The sequence below is a fragment of the Phyllostomus hastatus genome, unplaced genomic scaffold (genome assembly GCF_019186645.2).
Source record: "Phyllostomus hastatus isolate PE091 unplaced genomic scaffold, TTU_PhHast_1.1 phas_scaffold_216, whole genome shotgun sequence".
Classification (NCBI taxonomy): domain Eukaryota; kingdom Metazoa; phylum Chordata; class Mammalia; order Chiroptera; family Phyllostomidae; genus Phyllostomus; species Phyllostomus hastatus.
Genome location: NW_025334018.1, coordinates 8979692 through 9002436, shown reverse-complemented (window position 1 = coordinate 9002436; position 22745 = coordinate 8979692). Strand labels below are relative to the sequence as shown.

Below are 22745 nucleotides of genomic sequence, written 5' to 3'. Positions count from 1 at the left end.
ATCTTTTCATGTGCTTATTGACTATTTGTGTATTTTATTTTGTAAAGATCTATTCTAGCCCTGGCTGGTGCAGCTCAGTGGATTGAGTGCAGGCCTGCAAACCAAAAGGTCGCTGGTTTGATTCCCAGTCAGGGCACATGCTTGGGTTGCAGGCCAGCTTCCCAGTTGGGGGCGCTCGAGAGGCAACAACATATTAACGTTTCTCTCCCTCTCTTCCTCCCTTCCCTTCTCTCTAAAATTAAATAAATAAAATCTTTTAAAAAATAGAACTACAATATGACTCAGTAATTCCACTTGTTGGTATTTATCTGAAAAAATGTGAAACACTAATTAGAGAAGATATATGCTTCTCTATGTTCATGGCAGCATTATCACAATAGCCAAGATATAGAAGCAATCTAAGTGTTCACAGTGTTTTGTAATTGAATGCTGTCAACACATCCACACCCAGAATCTCTTACACATTCCAGATAAAACCCTACCATCTGATCAACACTCTGGCCCTTCAAAGCTTTGCTATCTCTTTGTCAATGACGTGCACACTCCTCTGATTGCACGGTCCTCCCTGACCTGGCCAGTGTCCATTCTCCTGTGTCATTACTCGCCAGTCCCCCCTCACATCCTATACTCCGATCTTACCGACCTGCCTTCGCCTTCCTACGTCATAGTTTCTCTTGCATGGATGCTTCCAGGCCTCCCATGCCCTCTGCACAGAGTATGACTTACTTCCCAGATCGCGCCAGTGGTCTCTCAGTATTCAGCTCATGTCCTCAGCGTTAGGAGTTTCATCAGGCCAGCCTTGCAGCTCTACCAGTCAATCAATTTCTTCTTTTTAAAATTTTATATTTCAGTTACAGTTTACATTCAACATCATTTTGTATTAGTTTCAGGTGTACAGCATAGTGGTTAGACAGTCATATATTTTATAAGGTGTTACCCCGGTATTTCAAGTACCCACGTGGCACCAAACATAGTTATTACAACATTATTGACTGTTTCCTATGATGTACTTTACATCCCTGTGACTATTTTGTAGCTACCAATCTGTACTTCTTAATCCCTTCATCTTTTTCGCCCAGTCCCCCCCAAATTCCTCCCCTTTGGCATCCATCAGTCTGTTTTCTATATGTATGAGTCTGTTTCTATTTTGTTTGTTTGTTTATTTTGTTCATTAGATTCCACATATAAGTGAAGTCATACGGCATTTTGTCTTTCTCTGTCTGGCTTATTTCACTTAGTGTAATACTTTCTAGGTCCATCCATGCTGTGCAAATGGTAAGATTCTGTTCTTTTTACGGCTGAGTAATATTCCCTTACAGGTACGTGCCACAGCTTTTTCATCTAATTGCCTATTTATGGGCACTTGAGTTGCTTCCATATCTTCAGCCAATCTCGTTTCTAACAGAGCCTCTGAGAACACCCTCATCCGAGCACTCTTCACTCTGTTTTGTAATAGTTTTGCTGATCTACCTGCCTGTGTGACCCACACACTGTAAGCTCCTTAAGGATGGAGACTTTTTCTTTTTTACATAGCTCCTGGCATATTTAAATGGGACCATAATGTGAATAAACAAATGCATAAACAAATACTTGAAGATTCACAGCAGAGCTTCAAGTCTTTTTGTATGTTTGACTTGTCTTTGAGGTACCTTTGATAGTTTTGAACAGATGGGCGAAGCAGGAAGAGACACTGGAGCAGAGGAAAGATCAGTAAATAAAACGGTTACAAGAAAAAGGAGTCCAGTGAAAATGGTTACAGCATAGCAGAAAAGAAGTGGTCATCTTTGAACACACTTGCTTTTTGGGGGTCAAGTGGGTACTCTTAAATCATCTCCAGAACAACAGCACCTTTTTTCTCACCACTGGGCAGCAATAACAAATTAAGATACATGTTCCGTCATTTTCACATCCATTTTTTCAAGGCATGTTCATACCGACTCTGTTTTTTTAGATGAGGACAATGAGCTCCATAGAGGATGGGTATTTCTCACAGATCATGTAGCCAAACTGAATGTCTATCAGCTCAGGCCTTTAACTCAATATGGGGCCATTGGGACAGCTTCTGGTTATTGGATTGCCAATTTATACTTTATTTGTCTATGTAATTCCCAGCGAGTCTCTCTGTACCTCCTTGGGAATACAGAACCATATTGCTGATCTGCATATATTATATCTTCTAACAACTGGCTGTATACCTAGTTGGAACAAGTTACTAACAAAGATACAATCATGGTTTTTATTTGAGAATTTACCAGTTAACTTGTCTTTTTTCCCGTTATTAACAGCCCAGGTTCTGTGTCAATCTAAATTAAAAATGTCTTCATGACATAAAAGGTTTTTCCATAACCTGCTTTTCTACACTTTATTTCCTTTCTCCCTGAACGAGAAACGTCTGCCATAGCCAGACCAGGCTCCTCCTCCTCCGTCACCTCCGCCACCCTCCCTGGCACAGGGCTGCCTCCGCATCTGTGCTTACAACCCTCTGGGAAGGCTCACTGTTCTTTACTGACTACCCTACCCAGTCCCAGCCATTCCCTGCAGCTGTTTCGAAATGTTGTTCCTCGATGATCTAGCTTTCCTCTGAGCCAGCCACCAAACATTGGGTCCATTCTGTGTTCTGGGTGCCATATTTTTGCCATGTATCATGGACTCCTGTGTATAATGCACACCCATGTTTTTAGCCCAAACTTTCAGGAAAAATATCTTTCATTTTAATTTTTTAATTCAATATTTTATTTATACATTAAACCAATTATTGTATTCCAGGGCATTATTTTGCAGATGGATATTGTTATTGCTTTTCAGAGTTACACTTTTAATGCATAAACATAAATAAATTAAAAACATTTATATAGATACGGGATTAGTACTACCCATGTATAATGTACATCCTTATTTTTCCCTCATAACTGGGCAAAAAGTGAGCATTACACGCAGCAAAACACAATAATTACTAATATTGATAATAATAACAGTACATTCGTCTCCTTAATTCAAGGACACCGCTGAGCTCCTCCACCTAGCTTCCCCCTCTCTGCCCTGTGACCTCTGAACTCTCTTCAGACCCTGAGCTGGGGCGATCACAGCACTTACCTCATTTGTTTCTTATCTCTCAGATATCACTGTCTGTTGTTCTGACGTCCTTGTACTGAAAACCATTGTTTCATGTACTTTGTCCATTGTTTGAGATACAAGAGTAAACCCAGACCCTATTACTTTATCTTGGCCAAAAGCAGATGTCCCATGTAGCTTCTCTGAGCCTCAGTTTCTCTCATCTTTGAAATGGTATTGATGATATCAGTCTGTTCTACTTTACTGGGTCATCATCGTATGATGAGCTATACAACTCCCACGTAAATAAAAGATCTTATTTAAATAGATGAAAGGTGTATACAGATAACTGTGAAAGAAAGTTATATTAAGATTGTATCAGTCATTTGCTCACTAGTGAGAATGAATTAATCAGAGCTTTTATAAGACGGATCTAGAGTCGACACCAGGATTGTAGACAGCAACCCGTTTTTGCTCCAAGCCTCCTCACTCGTCATGACACAAGACAGAGCTTAGGGTCCAATACAGAAGAGCGAGCCTAGATAAGAGTAAATTATCCAAGGGATTATTCCAGACTGTCCTAAAATATCATGTTATATGTTCCTGCCAAGAGTTACTGGTTCTACCCCAGAGCCCGGGTGGAAGAGGACATCACCCCTTCGAGGACACGGGGGCTTGAGGTGAGGGCGGCGCTGCCCTGAGAGTGGGAGAAGGTGACCTAAGAAGGGAGCACACAATTCCAGGGTCAGGATCAGGAGTGAGGAGTTTGCTGCCTGGAAAAGCAATCAAATTAGAAGAGCCTGGAAAAAAGAAAGATTAATGCAATAAAGTACAGCCAGCACAAACTGAGCAAACAGAGACTTTGAATTTGTAACTCATTTCATTCACATGCATTTGTATTCTGAAATCCCCTGTGCCCTGGGCTATGGAAGTATGGAGTCGGGTTTCATGTATGTTGAGGAAGCCTGATCTTGGAACCTATATGTTTGTTGGCAGGGGGTGGGGGAGGAATGTTAAAATTTTGGAGAGTGCCACAAACCAGATGTTTATGTTGCCCCCAAATTTATATGTTGAAGCCCTAATCCTCAGAGTGATGGTATTTGGAGACTGGACCTTTGGAGGGGATTGATTAGGTTTTAGTGAGGCCATGGAGATGCAGCCCCCATGATAAGTTTGGTATCCTTAGAAGGGGATGAAGGGACCAGAGAGTTCCCTCTCTCTCTCTCTCTCTCCCTCGCTCCCTCCCTCTCTCTCTCTCTCTCTCTCTCTCTCTCTCTCTCTGCCATATGAGGACCAGCAAGAAACCATTTGCAAACCAGGAAGGAGGCCCTCACCAAAAACTCGGCATGCCGGCACCGTGATCTTGGACTTCCAGCACCCAGTCTATGGTATTTTGTTATAGCAGCTCGAGCTAAGGCTTTTGTAGGAAAGGACCCCTGTCTTCTACAGGTCTCTCTGATTTGTTTTGGTAATGAGGGGAGATGAAATGGGTTGAAACGTTCTGTCTGGTGTCTTTCTAGAGATGCCCATTTTGTCCTGAGTTCCACTTCCTGTGTACATGGCAATCACGAAGGAGCGACAGCGCCAGGGTCCTCTCCCCGCTCAGTCCTGCCCAAGACCCAGGTGGCATGGAGAGACCCGGCTCCACCTCCCCCAGGCATGGATCATCGTGCTTCAGTCTTCAAAGGTGTGTCAGGGGACTGCACCTCAAGCCACAGAAGATCCTTTTATTTAGACCTACCTTCCATGTTCTTACATGACATTAACAGTGAAAGGCTGAATCCTTGGCTCTTGCCCCACTTGCCCACATGGCTGCATGCTTTTGCCTCCCTCCTGCGGCTCTGCTGGTGCTCACCGTGATGCCAACACAGTCCCTGCCAGTGATGCCGCCAAAGGCCCTGCAGGCACTAGAACGGTGCTCGTGGGTGGCCTTCTTCACTCAGCTTCATCAACAGGCCATGCTGTCCCCTCTACCCGCCAACACCCCTGAAGGATCTGCACTCGCTGTTTCCTGTGTGGAGCATTCTTTCCCTTTTCATTCAGTCTCTCTCCCCTGAGAGGCTCTAAGGGCCAAGTTCACATCTATTCTTTCTTCAGATACCCTCTGGAGCTTCACTCCCTCAGAGAATCCTTCTTGCTCCCCTTCCTCCCCCAGCCCCCGGGTCTTGATTAAGTTCTCATTCAAGAATCTCAAAGAACCAATTCTCTATAACAATTGTGCTAGTTTCAGTTATACCCTCATGTGTGCTTATTTGATTAAGTCTTGTTCCCTCCACTAGCAGTAGACTCCCTGAAATCGGGACCCCAGCACCTCCCGGCACATCACAGTTGCTCAATGATCTAGTGTCTATGGAAAGAATGAATGAGGAGTAAGGACAACGCATCCCTCTCACCCCGTGCCTCTACCCCCTGAGTGCGCTGGGACAGCAATCCTTGTGACCCAGGGTCACCTCCCTCAAGTGCCTCTTTAATATTTTGCCTATAGTGCCACGCTCCCTGGCTCAAAATCCAGCCCTTTGAAGCGGTTGGGGGTGGGCAGCTTATCAGCCCTCACTTTCCGTCTCTCATCTCTCAGGCATCCGTAATCAATCATCACTCCAGGAAAGAGATGCTTGAGGAGTAAGCAGGGAGGAGACGGTGGGAGCAATTTCTGGTCCCATCTATCCTGTCTCTCACTTTAGGCTATTTATTGATAAAGGCGAGGGGGACTTCAAGCAAACAATCAGTTGGGAGGCCTTGTGGGAGGAGCTAGGGCTTGTGGAAGTTCTTGAACTCTGTGTAATGGCACAAACTGTACATGTGAGAACCCTACCGGAAGAACTCTATGTTTGCAATAAAGGTCTATGGTTCTAAATTCCCCTTCCCTTAACTTCCTTTTCCCTTCTGTCAATACACTCCGTCTTGGCACGCAGGCAGAGCATGCACACGGCTCGCCATATCTGCATGCATTGGGCTGCAAACGTTTATTTTTTTCTGAATACATTCTTTTTGGTGGTGAAACAGCTAGTTGATTTTTTTTCAGTTGGCACTGTCATAGAGAAAACCACAGGCCCAAAATAGCATCACCTGTGACAAAGCCCATGGTACCAAGCCTAGATTTAATATCTGACCTAACTGCTGTTTCAGTTTCTTGCAGAAACAAAATTTTAATCGACCAGTCTGGAATTCTCTGGTCAAGCACCAGTGAGACCATGAGTCACGTGGGCCTTCTCTGTTCCCCACGGAAGAAAAGCAAGCTGCTTCACAAAAACCCTTCCCTGGTCTCTTCCCCCCAAAGATGTCCTGGTCTAAAAATGATCCTTTCTTTTCTTTTGTTAACAGCCTCCTTGCCTCGCTCTTCTTCCTATAAAAACCTTCCGTTTGTATAGTTTCTCCACACATGCTCCTAACGGTTAAATGGGATGCTGCCCTATTCGTGAATCACTTAACAGAGCCAATTAGATCTTCAAATTAACTCAGTTAATTTTTTTTTAACAGTTCTTAACCAGGACTACCCAGGGTTTTGTTTGTTTGTTTTAATGTAAACTCCATGGTTAATTAGAGGCAAGGTGGGGAGTGGGTCCATTCCTGTTCTTTCTACCGTTCCTGTCCCTTACAGTTTTCTGTTCCACTGCTACTCAATCTCTCTGTCCTGGATAAAATTTTGTTCTTTCTATTTTGCATGGTTTCCAAGTATATTAAATTTCTGTCACTGTAATACCAAAGTGTCACAATATGGCAGCTGAAGCCAACACACGTTTATCCCCTTTGAGCTCCGGAGTTCAGAAATCCGAGGCCAGTGTCACGGGGCTGGGAAGCCCAGGTGTCCTTCTGGAGGCTCTGGGGGAGATCCGTCTTCTTGCCTTTCCCAGTAGCTAGAGGCCACCTGCGTTCCTGGCTTGCGGGCCCTTCCTCCGTTTTCAAAGCACATCACTCCACTCCCCACTTCATCGTCACGTGGCCTTCTCTCCCGCTCCGACCCCTGCGTCCTCCTTCCAGGGGCTCTGGTGACCACCCCTCCCAGCCCCCGGGTCATCTCCCCATCTCCAACGTCTGAACATCATCACACTGCAAAGCCCTTTTGCTGGTCGTGTAAGGTGATGTATTCACAGGTTCAGGGCCCTTAGGGGTGCACATTGTTGGGGGACATTATTCTGCCTACCGCACCAAGACTCACATTTCTTAGTAAATGTCAACATTAGACAGATTCTTGGGCAATAGAACCCCTCATCTCTGCCTGTCATCAATAGTTATAACACTCAGGCCTTTTCTGTTGTTTCTGAGTTAAATGTGTTATTTTATCCATGGAAGGACCTTCAAGTTCATTTTGAAAGATTCAAGGGCAGCACAATTAGAAGTTTAACTAGACATTTAAAGAAATGCTCTGATCCTACATTTACCACCTCTTGTCAGGTAACCTTTGGTAAATCATTTTATTCCTCTAAATTGTGACGCTGGGATAAATATAACCACGTGTCTCAGATAGGTCATTTGTAAAAGGAGAATAATAGTGCTACCTACCCCATAAAGTTGTGGTACCAGCCCCTCCCTGGTATCACAGGATTTACCAAATTATACTTATCTAGCACTTAAAAATGTTCAGTAACCTTTGTATTATTATTGTGGCTATTTTGTGTTTTGTTGCTATACCGATCCATGTAAATATGGGTTTCTAACAAGGGGTTCATGGATCCTAGGAGACCCATGAATAGGCTTCAGGAGGTGCATGAACCCCCAAAACCGCACAGTGGAGCTGAGAGGGCTTGTAGCTTTTGTCAGATTCTTACAGAGTTCAGGACTTCCACAGCTCTTGAGATATTGCAGCTGAAGGTAAGGTGAGGAGAGCTAGCTGGAGATCGCAGAGGGAAGCTCTCTGAAGACCGGACTCCCAAGACAGTAGCCCAGGCACCATTCCCAGGTCGGTAAGTTCACAGTGCAATTTTATCAGGGTCCTGGTGTGGATCCGAGTTTCAGAGTCTACCATCAGCCTCACTCACAGGAGCCCAGGGTACAGACCTCAGTGCTCCCTTCATGACCAGGAGGCATTGCCTGTCTAGTGTTGGTGACATCGATATTCACTCCCCTCTCCCCGTGTCGCTGGACGGCATGTCCCTGTGGACAGGGGCCCTTCAGAAACAGCCTTCCCACTTCTGCCTGTGTCTCCTTCTGCCCTAGGACTCAAAGAGGACGAGGCCTGGAGAGAACAGGTCCACCCGGCAGCCCCTCCCGGGTATCAGAGTTTCTGGAAGTAAATTCCCGAGAAGAATGGCAATGGAAGGGAGTTGCACAACCCGAAGGGGTATGTTTGGCACAGACATGGTAAAATCTGGTGAATTCTCCCTGCACCACATCAAAGCACAACTTGCCAATGACCTGTCTGTCCTTCACCTGCGCTGTCTTCCTCCCTTTCTGCCGGAACAGCGCTGCGTGAAAGCCAGGGCTCGCCTGGATCGACTTCTTGAACATGCAGCCCAGCCTTTCTATTAATATATTCTTCCTGCAGAGAAATCAGAATACAATCGATTATATCAATTATTTTTATTTTTGACATTCAATGCATTTGGATGAAAACAATATTCTGCTCCCCTTAATTTGATCTGCTGGTGCCCCAAACTCCTTCATCAGGCATTTACCTTCCCTCAGGACAGGTTATTTTCTTAGGTGGTTAACTTTATCCATTATTCACTGGTTTTTAAAAAGATTTTATTTATTTATTTTTGGAGAGAGAGAAAGGGAGGGAGAAAGAGAGGGAGAAAAACATCAATCAGTTGCCTCTCGTAAGCACCCTGACTGGGGACTGAAACCCCAACCCAGGCTTGTGCTCTAATCTGGATTTGAACCGACCACCTTTCCATTTGCAGAACGACACCCAATCCACTGAGCTGCACCAGGCAGGGCTCATTGGTTTGTATTAGTTGCACACTCAGAGCTGCCTTGTCAGGTCCAGAGTGTACCTCACTGAGTTGCTTCAGGTGCCAAACAAGAGACCCAACTCTGCTCATCATTATCATTGTCATCTTTATCATAGCGATAATAAAAACAAACTGTGAAAGGAGCTTTGTGTGTTAATGTAAAGTGATCATTTTAAAACTTCGGTAATACTTGCCCCTCCTTGGCCCCTCAGTGGTTTCCCAACCTCCTTAGAATAAAATCTAAACCCCTTGTCTTGGAGGAGCGACACTGGCGCTGCCAACCCAGGGACCTCCTGTGACTTGTTCAGCATCTTCATCCCGGGGCCTGACCTGTGCCTGGAACATAGAAGGTGTTACAGAAATATTCGTGGGCAAGGTCCTTGAAAGTGCCAGACCTGTTCTGCTTTTCCCTTTGCCTAGAATTCTCTTGCTTTAGTGTTTTTACAAAACTGGCTCCTTGTTTCGGCCTCAACACAAGTAATCTTCTTCTTGGGAAGGTTTTCCCTGGTGATAAAGTCTAAAATTCACTTCCCTGCCCCCATCCTCCATTACATCACTTTGTTTTATATTCTTCATTATACTTACCACACCCTGAGATTACCTTGTTCCACTTTCCATTTATTTAGGTATATTCTGTCACCAACCGGGATTGGTGACAGTCACTTTCTGTCACCGACCGTCTTTTCTGGTCCAAGGCTGCTTTCCCAGCACCCCGAGCGGTGCCCGGCGATGACCAGCTCTCGATGCACGTGTGTTGCCTGCCGGACGGACTGACTGAACAAACGAAGGGGCGAGGGAAAGCCAAGCAACTACAGACAGCCCTCACCGGTGCGCTTTGCCTGATTTCATCATCCTCACGACTGCCATACGAAGTCAGCACTGTCCTACTATTAGTCCCATATTAGAAAAGAAAACTATGTCTTGACAGCCAATGTGATTTGCCCAAGGTCACGTTATTAGTAACTTGAGAAGCTGGGATTCAAATCCGCATGTGCCTATTCTACAGATAACAATTCATCTACCTCTCGAGATCTGTTTTGTTCCTCTCGATGTGGGTTTGGATGAGATTCCTGCTTCTCATGCTCCTCCCTCCCCCACTAACCGTCTCCTCTATGGGGCGAGCAGCTGGCCTGCCCCGGTGGGGTCACCACACTCCTGGAAGCAGGAGTGTGCGTATTGTTTGTGGGCTTCCTGCTCCAAAAGAGAGCCAAGAAGAGGCTGGCCTGGGCTCCTACGGGGACCTTTCCCCCAAACTCACTCATCGGAACAGTTCCCAAGGGGCTGGAGCCGGGGGAGGGGAAGGAGTGAGGAGTCTGGAGAAAAAAGGACTATGTTCCTAACACTTCCAAGGGGGCCAAACGTCCTGTTTTATGGAAGGAGACAACAACACAGGGACAGGGAGAATATCCCCCCTGCTCCAACCCTCGATTATAAAAGTAAAACCCTCACCTTGCAATAGGTGTCGGAAATAGAGGTGATTGTTGGGGGTTTATGTGCGGGGAGGGATTCAATCTACATTAGCAATATCAGGGCTCAGCTCAGCCAGCCAATTTAATCCTATCACTTCTAAAAACTTACTCAGCACCTCTGATCCAAGTTTAGAGTCAAGTTTAAACTCCCTCTCAGGGCCAGGCCCTTCAAGGGAAGCCCCTGGCCCCTCTGCAGTCTCATCTGCTCCCCTTGGCATCTACTTTGCAATTCTTTACATTTCTGGGCCTTCGTAAATGTCACTTCTTCTCCACTTGGCTATTTCCTCTTCAGCTCTCAAGGCCAGGCAATTTGAAGAGCAGTTTGAAGGCAGATTAAGTGTTACTTATCTCCACATCCTCTAGCCTCTCAGTGGCTGTCTTCCAGGAGCACCCAAGTGGCAGCTCAGAGGCAGCTTTGCCAGAAGGAGCCTGCCTGGTGCCCCTAAGCTGTGCTGGGGTAGGGGTGTGGGGGGGTGGGGGGCTCTCCTCCTTCCTCCCAAAGCACTTCAGCACATCCGTCCTTATAGTTCTAATGCTATACGTTAAATGTTGTTTTTCTTTCTTTCTGAAGAAAGATATGTGTCTCATGCTTCACTACATCCCCAGTATTAAGACATAGTACCTGGCACATAATACACGTTCAGTACATTGATTTGTGAATGAAATCTCTTCTGAATCTCCACAACGTGGAAACCACCGTGCTGGGCACTATTAAAGGGTTACAAAGCTGTATCTCTGATTCAGTGGGGCGGGGGAACAGGACACGAACTGTTCACTTATAGGTTATACAAGGCACCGTGAAATAGCTTGAAGACAATGCCACAGAAATTTGAGAACATTTCTGACTTATTGATGGTAAAAATTATCACACGCCCTCCTTTCCACCTGGAAGTTGACTCTTATCTGTTAACTATTTTTCTTAATGGGTTTAGAAGTGTCCTTCATCCTGTGGCATAAATAATAAAGAAACAGTCCTGGCTGGTGTGGCTCAGTGGATTGAGTGCCGGCCTGTGAACCAAAGGGTCACCGGTTCAGGGTACACGCCTGGGTTGCAGGCCAGGTCCCCAGTTTGGGAGAGTGTGAGAGGCAACCGGACTGATGTATCTCTTACACATCCATGTTTCTCTCTCTTTCTCCCTCCCTTCCCCTGTCTCTAAAAATAAATACATTTTAAAAAGAAAAAAAATAATGCCCAGATGACAGGCATGGAAGCGCTGGGATGTGACTTCAATAGTATTCAAGACGTCTGACTTAGGGTAAAGGGGTTAAGTTACACCTTAGAGAGAGCTGGGTTTAGACTCCACCTTGAATGGAAGCAGGAGGTGAGTTGTGGGAGGGGTTGAAGGAAAGTAGTAACAGAAATGGGTGCTTCCCAAGTCCCTTCCTTGGCCTCCAGCTCTGGTTCCACTGTGTGTCCCCAGCACGCCCAGGGCTGCTGGCCACCTCCTGAGAGGAAGGGAAGTGGAATACTCCTGGGTGCTGGGATGCGGGAACAAGAAATCATCAAACAAGTAAACAGGATAACAAATGATCTTCTTTCCCATGGCGAGCCTTTGGTCGAGAATCTGATTTGTGCCTAGGAACTGGCAGTCCAAAACTTTTATTCCTTTATAGTATCGATGTGGCGTACTGCTCTAGGGTAAGGATCTGCACCTGAGTTTGAATGGTGCAGAACAACGGCCCATGGCAGCTAACTGGGCCAGACGTTCGAGAGCTCCCCCGATTCTGCTTCTCATCCTAGAGGGCCTTACATAACCCCAGACTGAACAAATTCATGGTCCCCAGAGAGGAGGGGTAGAAAAGGGGAAGGGGATTAAGAAGTACAAACTTACAGTTATAAAACAAGATATCAGGATGTAATGTACAGCATAGGAAATAGAATCAAAAACATAATAATTAGGGTGACAGATGGTTACTAGACTTATCGTGGTGATCACTTTGCAAGGTGCAATACATAAATGTTGAATCATTATGTTGTACACCTGAAACTGACATAATACTGTATGTCCATTATAATTGAAATACATTATGAAAAAGAGAAATAATCCAAAAATGGAATTCTCCAATACTTCTATAATATGGGGCATGGGAGAGCATGCTCGTTGTGGAGTTTAGACAGAAAGTCAAGAGCTGGGAAGTGCCTCCTTCGTCAGCACACATGATTTTCCTTTTCTTCATTTTTATTATCCAAGAGAAAGTGGAGGAGGAGGAGAATAACGAACTTGAATAAACATTTTATCTAAATTTATCGGGTCCTTGCGTTTTTTAAACTCCGGATTCTTATTGCATCATGCAGTTGGAATTAATTGCTGCTTTGTGAGTTCTTAGAAACAGTTTCCTATTGCTTTTTATTTAACCTTCCGTGTCTGTGTCCTTAGTGCTCTCAGATGTTTGGCCACCGGAGGAAAGGGGCTATGTCTCTTTAATGTTCCAGCCCTCTTCAACACCCAGCACAGTGCCTTGCACATAATGGGCGCGTGTTCTATAAACGCTATTCAGAAATTCATGAATGAGTCCTTAGGAGGAAAGAGGTGAAGATGAAACATTGCTCTCACAGTGAGAAGGAATCTTTCTCGGTTCATTTCAGATATAAATCAGCCAGTCAGCGTAAAACGTGCTTCTATACGCTCACCAGGTGCAGGCAAGGGTTTTGGCTGAGATTGAGAAATTCAATGCCGGGGGAATAATAAAATGGGAGGGGAACTGAAGGCTGAGAACCTCGAGGAGAAGGCGGAGCCATCGCGAGTTGGAGCATTTCTGTCCAATCAAAAGGAGACGGTAGGAACAGAAGGGGGAGATAAAGGGGGAGCGGGAGATCGTGAGTCCCGCCCAGTTACTCTAGCCCGGGCGGTCGCGACAGTATCTTCTGGGTTTAGGTGTTTCTGCGCTGGGAGAGCGGTCGATTCTGAGGCTGGCTCCAGTAATGGCCTTTGCAAATCTACGGAAAGTGCTCATCAGTGATAGCCTGGACCCCTGCTGCCGGAAGATCCTGCAAGATGGAGGGCTGCAGGTGGTGGAAAAGCAGAACATGAGCAAAGAGGAGCTAATTGCCGAGCTGCAGGTAAGGCGAGAGGGAAGACGACAAGCATCCTCCGCGGAGGCAGGCTGGCAGCTGCGGTCCGGCCAGCGCGCCCCACCCCCACACACCGTCCCGGGTATCAGTTGGTCCTGGGGCCTCCTGATTTGGGGGTTGGGGGAGGGGGAGACGGAGGGAGGAACAACGGCAGCGAGCTGCAGGATGTAAACTTTCCGTTGAGTTTGCAACCGCGCTTTTCATGTTGGCTTGCCACCGCGAGCAGTGGGATGTGTAGGCTGCTCCAGCGGATCCTGCAGGCTACCCGCTGGATGCCAGCGCGGCTCCCCAGCGCCTCGGTGCGCAGTGGCCCTGGCAGCTGGGCCCCGCGCACGGGGGCACTGGGGGAGGCGCGCCAAAGTGGCTTCCGGCGCAGGGGCCCGCGATTCTACCCGGACTAAGCCCTGGCTCGCCCTGCGGAGTCCTGACTTCCCAGGGGGTGGGGGGTGGGGGCAGCGCTGGCCGAGTCCCAGCCTGTCTCGTGGCAGCTGGAGAAGCTGCAGAAAAGGCAGTAAACGTACCCGCTTTTCGTCTGACGCAAGACTGCTGCGAGTTTTCACCGCCCCTCCGCCTCCTGGTAGCTCGTAGGAAACGCGCGGGCTGGGGGCGCCCGAGTTTTCCGGGCCGCCCACGCGGCCGCCACCGCTGCCGCGGAGGTCCAGGCTTGGTCTCCGCACGTGGCCCTGGCAGATGGCCTCTCCTTGGCCTCATCTCTGGTCAGGAATGACAAGACTGAACTAGAATCCATCCCAGGCGCCTCCAGGAAATTGATATACTGTTTCTTAGCAAATCTTTCTAAGGAACGTATCTCTGTCGTGATATGGAATTAGCTCAGCCCTTCCAGTCTTAATCTACCTTGGTTGTAATGGCCCTGTGAGATTTGGAGGCTTCATCCAGTGAATGTCACTTGATTTGTGAACTCTTCACTCCAGCTCTTGCACTTCTATACTCCCAGCACCTGGGTGTCTACCCCCCACCCCCCAGCCTCAACCAGTCTCAAGATGGTTCCGCCCCTTCCACCCTTCGCTCCCCCTAAAGAGGCAGCTCCGCTACCGCATGGTCCTCAGCACTGTCTGTGCAGCTTTCTCTGCCGTTGTGTCTGCTGCTGTGTTTCTCCAGGGGCTCTTCCCCGCACCCCGCCTCCCCCCGCCCTGCTCCCCAGCCCCATATCCACCCTGTCCTCCACTCAGAGAAGTGTCTGGCCGGTCTTTGCCTTTGGGAAGCTTGTAGGCGAGTCAGGGAGCCTGGCCAAACGGCGATTGAGACGATTGACCAGATGAGTGGAAAATGAGACCAGGCAGCAGCAGCTCAGCCTCTGCTTGGTCTGCCCGCTGAAAAAGCGGAGAGAAGGGGCGATCAGCCCGGGCGGGGTGGGGGGCGAGGGCCCAGGTTCTGACCTAAGTAAGGAGCAGGGTAGGTCTAGATGAGAAAGAGCACCTAACATTCTTCACCTTCTCTTCTGAATGGATGGTATCAACGACCTCCACCAGATCACTGGAGTGGGAGAGTGGCCTTCCCTTGGCGGCTTTGTAGCTTACTTACGGAAGTTTGAGATCTTACGGGGACTGGGGGTGGGGGAGATGGACTACGGAGGGTAAATTCGGCATTGAGAAGAACCGGGGAGGGGTAAGTACAGAATTGGAAAGAACAGGAGGCCTCCGCAGAAGTGGAGGCTTCGGTGAAGTTGGGAGTTCGGCCAGGTGGATGCTGGGAGTGTGGAGCTGCAGTCCGGAGGCCTTTGTTAGGGCCCTGCGAACTTGCAGGACAGAAGGGGTGTTTTCTTGGCTAGACTGCCAGGCATCCTTGGGCTGTGTGGGAGCGAGTGCCCAGCCATCCTGTCTGTTTCTGTAAAGCATTCAGTTGGGAGAGCTGGTTAGTCTCCTTGGCAGCCCACGGGAGGGTCCCTCTCTGCTCTGTGCCATTTTATTCTGCACGCAGAGGCCTCTGCGTTAGTGGCCCTCCCCTTCCCCCCCGCCTTCCGCCCCCCATTTAAATCTTTGTTAACACTGAAGGAAGCTCCAGCACGTGGCCTGAACCAGGCGTGGTCTCGCTCCCACTTGGTATTCTGGGCAGGCACGGCTTGCTCTCTCTCACTTACCCCGGGACGGTCCTTTTCAGACTTGAAGCAAGTCACAGCTAGTCCATTACTGGGTAATGAAGTCGGTTTAATGGGTCATGATTAGCATTTAAAAAAAAAACAACAAAGTAAGAAATATCAGAGAGCAGTGGAGATACTAGGGCTAATCTTATGTCATGAAATTTGTTTCAATTATGTGTGTAGTTGGGGGGGGTGTGGGGTATGTGAGTTTAAAATCACAATTTAATCTTGTGTTTCTTAACTGTGGGTCTTAATTCAAAATGTTTAGAAAACACTGATTTGGCAAGCTAAAGCATCTTGTTTGGAACTCACAAGACAGACTGTACTCCTCCTCTGTCTGCAGGTGCCACGTCTTAAATATGCAAGGAACATTTAACTCTTAGCACAGACCAGTGGCTTTTAAACTTTGACCGGGACCCACTATCCGAAATTCACTTTACATCACAACTCAGTATACACACACATATGTGTACATGCACACACTAGAGTTTCATGAAATAATAACTTCACTGTATGTGATGTGTTGCCATGTTTTCTCCTGTCCCTTTAAATAGCAGTGCTGGTCAGAATCCAGTTAGACTGCATGCTGGTAATAACTTAGGGAAGCACATCGACACCTTTATCTCAGAATTTTAAGAAAGATAAAGAAGGGAATAAATTTCCATGCAAGGGTCTTTTGAAAGGCTCCTTTAAAATAGGGATTTCCAGATGGTACACCAGGATTTAGTTTGCAAAAGTTAAATCGTCCCCAACTTAACTGGGATCACTCCTGTTGTACAGAACAGTGCCTACCTGCATCCTCTGTGGCTCCGGAACTGACCTGGGAATTCTCTTGGGCTTCTTGCATGATTTAAACCAGAGGCATGAGCAATGCTAGGCTAGCATCAACCCCCAAGGCCAAGCCTGTCCTTGTTGGGAAAGAAAGTATGTATGAACTTGGGGAACGTGAATGGGTTTCCACTGCTGAGTTGGCAGTTTGTGCGGAGCAGCCATCACTCCAGCAGAACAGGGGCCTGCTGTTCTCCAGCGCGGAGGCAGCTGGGGGATGGGGTTGGGGATGGGGCCTGGGAGGAGGTGCGCCTGCGCCAGCGCCAGCAGATGCTCCTAACACTGATAACGCACGTAAAGAGCAGAGAACAGTGGCGAGAGAGGTGTACTCCACCCTGGGAGTGCCAAAGAGGACCTTGGGGATGCTGGGGAGAAAAGGTAGAATCACAGCAAACTGAGGATGAATCCCATTACAGAGGATTTGCAAAAGGCTGTAGTTTTCTGCAGGAGGAGAGGAGAGGAGCAGGCTGCATGGAGCCAAAGCTTGGGAGGGATGACATGCGGCCTGAGGAGAGGATGGTGCCCGAGAGTGCCCAGTGCCCAGTGCGTTGTGGGATGAGCAGGAGATAGGTGGGCACATCGTCTCTCATTAAATACGTGCTGATTGAAGCAGCTGATGATGCAGTTGAACGCAGCTGTGGTTGTGGAGGGTGGAAGAGGCCTTGGAAGCTAGTGAACGCAGGCCAACAGGGGTGGGCCCAGGGTTTGCTGAATGGGAGTCTCGAAGGGCAGATTGTCCTCTTGGTTCAGGCAAGCCCTGAGTGCACATCCGTACTGGGTTGAATGGAGCCTTTTCAGACTTCCTGGCTCCGAAGAAAGCTGGTTTGAGGGGTACTACCCCTTGGGAAAAGTAGAGAGAGGCTGCAGGTAAATCTCCCTAAGGGAGATCCTTCCATAGAGAGAGGCTGGGCTGATTGAAGAAAAACAAGTGCTCGTCCTGAACTTGTCGGCAGGGCCTACAAGAATGGGGTGGATGGCTGGGGAGCCTTTGTCCTCCCCCACAGCCCCCCTGTTCTGTTCTGTGAGAGGCAGACGCCCAAGGTGTGGGGAGGGTGGTGGCAGCTTTGGAGAGAGAATTCAAGGAGGCCAGACCCTTGGGGGTGACTGGGGGGTGATTGGACTAGCATGTGCAGAGCAGGACTGGGCCTGAGATGTGGGCCCAGAAAATGAAGAGGCAAAGTGGTAATAAGATTGCGACTCTTTGGGTGGTCCCTGTCCACTTCTTGTTAGTTGAACTCTGACCCCTGGTGCTGGGCTGACCACTTCACAGGAGGTTCTGTTTCCTCTGTGTTGCCAGGTACCTAAGGTGCCCTTGCTGGTGGTAAAGGAATAAGCCTTAAAAGTGTGCTCCCGGGCTGCAAAATTGCCCTCCAAGGAGGTGATGTAATTTACACGCCTACTTCCCTACCTTTGCACCAACACTGAGTATTATCAACTTTCTTTTTGCCAATGTGATACCTGAAATTACCACATGGAGCACTGACTGGTGAACATAAAAGGTCACTGGTGAGGATAAAAACATAAAAATAAACAGTAAGATAAAGCACCATGTTTTGATCATCTGAACCTAATACACGACTTCGCCTTACTACCATCCTGTGGCGAATTAGGAAGTTTCCCAATTTGATTTGATTTTAAAAATCAGTTCACAGAGATGTGTAGCAAGGAACATCTTAATAATCTGAAAGTAATTTAAGAATTCTGTGTGTATCACTGGTTCATGAGAAAATGGCAAACATGGTAATACTCTGATGTGAAAACGAGGTCAACTAAAAAGGGTATGTTAAACTACCATTAAGTTAGCTTCTTTTTTTTTTTTTGCTTTACTCAATTACAGTTGATATTCAATATTATTTTACATTAGTGTCCGGCATACAGCATAGTGATCAGACATTTAAATAATTTACCGAGTGATCCCCCTGGTAATTCTAGTGCCCGCCTGGCACCACTCAGAGTTAGTACAGTATTACTGACTAGAGGGTGGGGCAGACATAGGTTTACAGTTGTTTGCCTGGAAGATAATACACTAATTAATACTTAATAGTACAAGAATGAATTCTGCTTCTCGTACTCACAACTGTGAACCTGCGTGTGCCCGCCCTGTACATTCCCTCTGCTGTGCTTGACAACCCCACGTAACTACAAAGATACAACAGTTTAAAATTCACATTTCTTTGATATCTAGTGTTTACAAGTTTTTTATAAATTACTGGCCACTTTGTTAGTTCTTCTATACAGTGCCTACTTACTACAGCTTTGCTTCTTTTTTTTTTAACTGTGTTTTGTTTCATGTAAGAAATTGATGTGTAGGAAGTCTTGATTATTTTGGAGGATGAATGTTTGTTCTGTCACACACGTTCCGAGGAGTTTCTCCCCTGCAAGCTTGGCTTTAACTCTGTGTATGGGGTCTTTTCTGTACGGAAGTTCAAATTTCACATGCAATCAAATTTGTGCGTATTTTCTTCGGTGATTTCTGGCACTTGTGCCTCGCTTGTGAAACTGTCCCGTCCCGAGATCATAAATGTGTCCCCTTGCATTTTCTTGTAATGCTTGTATTTTAACAAGTTCTTTAATTCATCTACATTTAAAAAAATCTGTAGCGAGGTAGCAATTAAATATCTTGTTCATCACCTTTTCCTGGTGCCATTATTGTACAGATCTTCCTTCACCCATGAGTTTGAAGCCCACCTTTGTTTCCTAAGTTCCCGCACGTACGTGGGTCTGTTTGTCCAGTGCCTGTTGAGTTTTGTTCATTGATTTGGCAGTTTCTGAACTTTTTTCTCTCTCTCCCAGCTTGTTCTCCCTTTTCAGAAATCTCTTGAGTGTTCACGTATATAGAGATCTTAATCCTCTTCTTTACCTAGTCTGGAGATGGGATTTCTGAGGCTGGGTTTTCAATCATGTGACCAGTTCAGATATTTGGGAAGGACGGTGGGGGTGGGGAGAATGGTGAGGTTAGGCTGCCATGGGCCTCTCTGATCATGGGATTCATTTTTTCAGCGGAGTGTTTTACTGAGTGTCACCTATTAAAGTGCCTTAGAGACCTAAAATACAGAGGAGGAAAGCAAACTGCGGTCAGAGAGAGGACGTCTAGATGTGAAACAGATGATAAGAAAATAGAGGAGGTGCAGTGAGGGGGTCCAGGCTTTTTTTCAAAGCTTTCATGGAAGGGAAATTGATTGTGTCTTGAAAAACTGGCAGTATTCGGCCAGGCAGGGGGATCCTTTCCTTTGGAGCCAAGTGCAGTGGACTTGAATGTGGGACAGACAGCAGTGTCCCCTTTCTGCCCGGGCATTGGCTGATGTTCAACTAGGGAGGTATTCAGAGTACCTGGTGTTGGCCGGCAGCCCGGACACGGTGGCTGCTGTCTGCTTCCTCTAAGCTCTCCTTGCCTTGGACACAGGGAGATCACACCACTCACGTGCGATGGGGAGCTCTCCTGTGTGTGCCACCGTGAGCTCGAGGGCGGAGCTGTGAGTTCACCTCGTGTTGACAGGACCTAGCATGATGCCAGATCGAGGTCTGTCCAGAAGCTGTCCGGCCATGTGATATGAAGAACAGACACATTATTGAAGATACAAGATAAAAGAAACATTGTACATGGGACACTGACACCTCAGTCCCCTCACAGTAGACACCGTGAGACCTCACACAGTTCTAATTGCCATCATGTGCCCTGTTATATTTTGCTGAATCTTATCAATGGTCTCAAATTTCTTCCCCTTCAAAGGTGATTTTAGTTTGGGGAAAAGTCAGAAGCCACAGGGCCCCAAATCTGGGCTGTGAGGGGGCTGAGTCACTTGGGTGATTTGATGTTTCACCAAAAACTCTGCAGGAGACATGAGGCATGAGCAGGCACCTTGTTGTGATGAAGCTGCCAGTCACCAGTTGCCCATAGCTGCAGCCTTCTGAATCACCCCAGTAGTTTCCACAGAGGATTGTTCAAGCTTAATGCAAAGTCTGATGCAGGTTCATTGCTGTAGTCTCTCAGTCATTTTGAATGCGACGGTCACACAGTACACATCCTCACTCAAGGGCACCTACCGCCCCCACCCGCTAGTACAGTGAGGTCATCATTGTTCACGCATGGGCATTCCAGTCCACCCTCCTGGGCTGCCAGGTTACATCGAGGTCATGCACACCACTCTGGTTACATTAACAATGGCCGGACTTTTTCCGGACAGGCCTCAAAGGGAGGAAAGAAAGTTTCGTGGGATCCAGGCCACAGCTTCACTGAGGAAAATCCAGAGACTTTACTCATGGGAGTCAGGTCAGATGTGGGAGGGACTCAAGGGGCCATCTGCTCCAACCCTCGTGCAGGTGGAGACCAGACTAGGGGTGACGTGGCTGGCCTCCGTCTAGAACCCAGACTCCCCACTCGACTCCCAGCCTGCTGCTCGTGCGACGACTCTTGCTGCTTCCTCACCCACCTGGGACAGCCAGTTTGGGGCAGATGTGTGCTCTTGGGGTGTTTCTTAGGGGTGCTCATTGGGTGTTTCAGCAACAATATCCTTAGTGTGGGAAGGTGCCCTGGGGTGGTCTGGATGAGCCTCTGAAGACAGTCTTGGGGTCTAGCTAAGCCCAAGTAAAGTAAGTGGCTGTGATGACTAGAATCCTTTTTTTTTCCACATATGCATTATTTTTAATCTAATGCTGCCTGGATTTCTGAGCAATTGTGGACCAGTTTCATTGTTCTCCCCTTTCCCCTTACTTTGGTCTCTATTTTAGGAAATGCTTTGCTTTCAACCATTTTGCCCTTTACGCACTTCACCTTCTCATTCAGCCAACCAGAACACTCACGGAGTGCCTTCCATGTTCCAGCACGGGGGCTTCCAGAGTGGGATTCGGCCCCCCCTCCTGTCGTTGCTCAGGGCCCATGCAGGAGTGGCGTCCCTGGGCCGGGGCCCGCTGTGGTGCCAGGCGCTGTGCCTGTCCTGTCCCATTGCCTCTTCCCCCACAGTTTCGGAGGCTGAAGCTCAGATTCTTAGCTCCTAAGGGATGGGGCTTGGGTTCGAACCCAGACCTGACTAGTGGAGCCTCTCGGGTGTGTGAACAGTACATGGGTGCCCTTGCTTCCCTTTCCTCGAGAACATTCTGAGTCCACCAGCGTGTGGCAGCCCCCACTTGGGGCGGAGAAGCTCTAGGAGGTCTTCAGACCAGCTCTGTGCACCCAGGTGTTTCTCCTTCTGCCGCAGGACTGCGAAGGCCTCATTGTCCGCTCGGCCACCAAGGTGACCGCTGATGTCATCAACGCAGCCGAGAAGCTCCAGGTGGTGGGTCGGGCCGGCACGGGCGTGGACAACGTGGATCTGGAGGCCGCAACGAGGAAGGGCGTCCTGGTCATGAAGTGAGTCGTGGAGGCCGGGGGAGGGTGTGGAGACAGTCCTCAAGGAGGGAGGAGAAACCTTACTTTGGAGAAAGCCGGGTTGGAGTCGGAGGGCTTCCAGGAGGAGGAGGCCTGGTCTAGGGTGGTCAGTGCTTCCAGCTTAGTGGCGCCCAAGGGTTTGACCTTGAGGCTCTCTTTGTAAACTCAGTGCCTCACAAACCCACCCTACAGTTGTTTGTAGTCTGTCGCCTGGTTCAGGAGGCCGCCTGGTTCAGGAGGCCGAGGAAAGTTAGTGAATTGGTCTGTCTCCTCTGAAGCAGCTCTGCCCCTCCTCCTCCCTTGTTCTGTCTGGAGCCAGATATTGTTAGCTTGGCTCCTACTCTAAACAAATGCAAATGCACAGCCTTTGCTACTAGGGTGACTCTGCACTCTTCATCTTCCTCACTTCCCTGCACCCACTGGAGCCAAGAGCACAGTTTCTCTTTCACGCCCCAGGGCCAATAGGAAAAGTGTCCCCGCTGGAGCTGTTTTTGCAGAAATTCAGGGGAAACGTCATTGTCAGCACGCCAGTGCAAAGAGACACTCCTTTCTGGCTCCCGGTGAGGCAAGACGATCCCCAGTCCACTCCTCTGTCCCTTAGAGTCCTTTTTTCTTCCCTTGGGAACCTCATAGTCCTCCAGTCCTTTCCTCCACCCCCCTGTAGGGTAGGGCTGAGTTGGCCTGTCACCTGGCTGAGGGCAATATCCAGCAGTAGGAATGTTAACCAGCAGCCCCTGCAACATTCCGGCCCTGGCCCCAGGGGCAGCAGCCCGTCGGGCCTGTTGGCTGGGGAACGGGGAGCCAGGGTCTGCTGCAAAGACGGGCTTTGAGAATCCCTTTTTTTTTTTAACCAAGTCAAAAAACCAGTTTTATTAAAGAAAGATTTTGCATGATTTACTTCTCACCGGTCTGACCTGACATGCCTCTAATGATACCAGGGTCACCTGGGTCAATGACGCCACCAGTGTGC

The 22745-nt window shown here is 48.0% G+C and overlaps 1 protein-coding gene across 1 annotated transcript in view; it reads left to right on the top strand.

Annotated features, from left to right (window-relative positions):
* The first annotated feature begins 13191 nt into the window (after positions 1 to 13191).
* The window catches only part of PHGDH (phosphoglycerate dehydrogenase), a 34180-nt gene continuing 24626 nt past the window's right edge, over positions 13192 to 22745 (top strand). The window contains exons 1-2 of the mRNA XM_045817194.1: positions 13192 to 13472; positions 21606 to 21757. Coding sequence (XP_045673150.1) covers positions 13335 to 13472; positions 21606 to 21757 — 290 coding nt within the window. The 5' untranslated portion in view covers positions 13192 to 13334. The remainder of the gene's footprint in view (positions 13473 to 21605; positions 21758 to 22745) is intronic.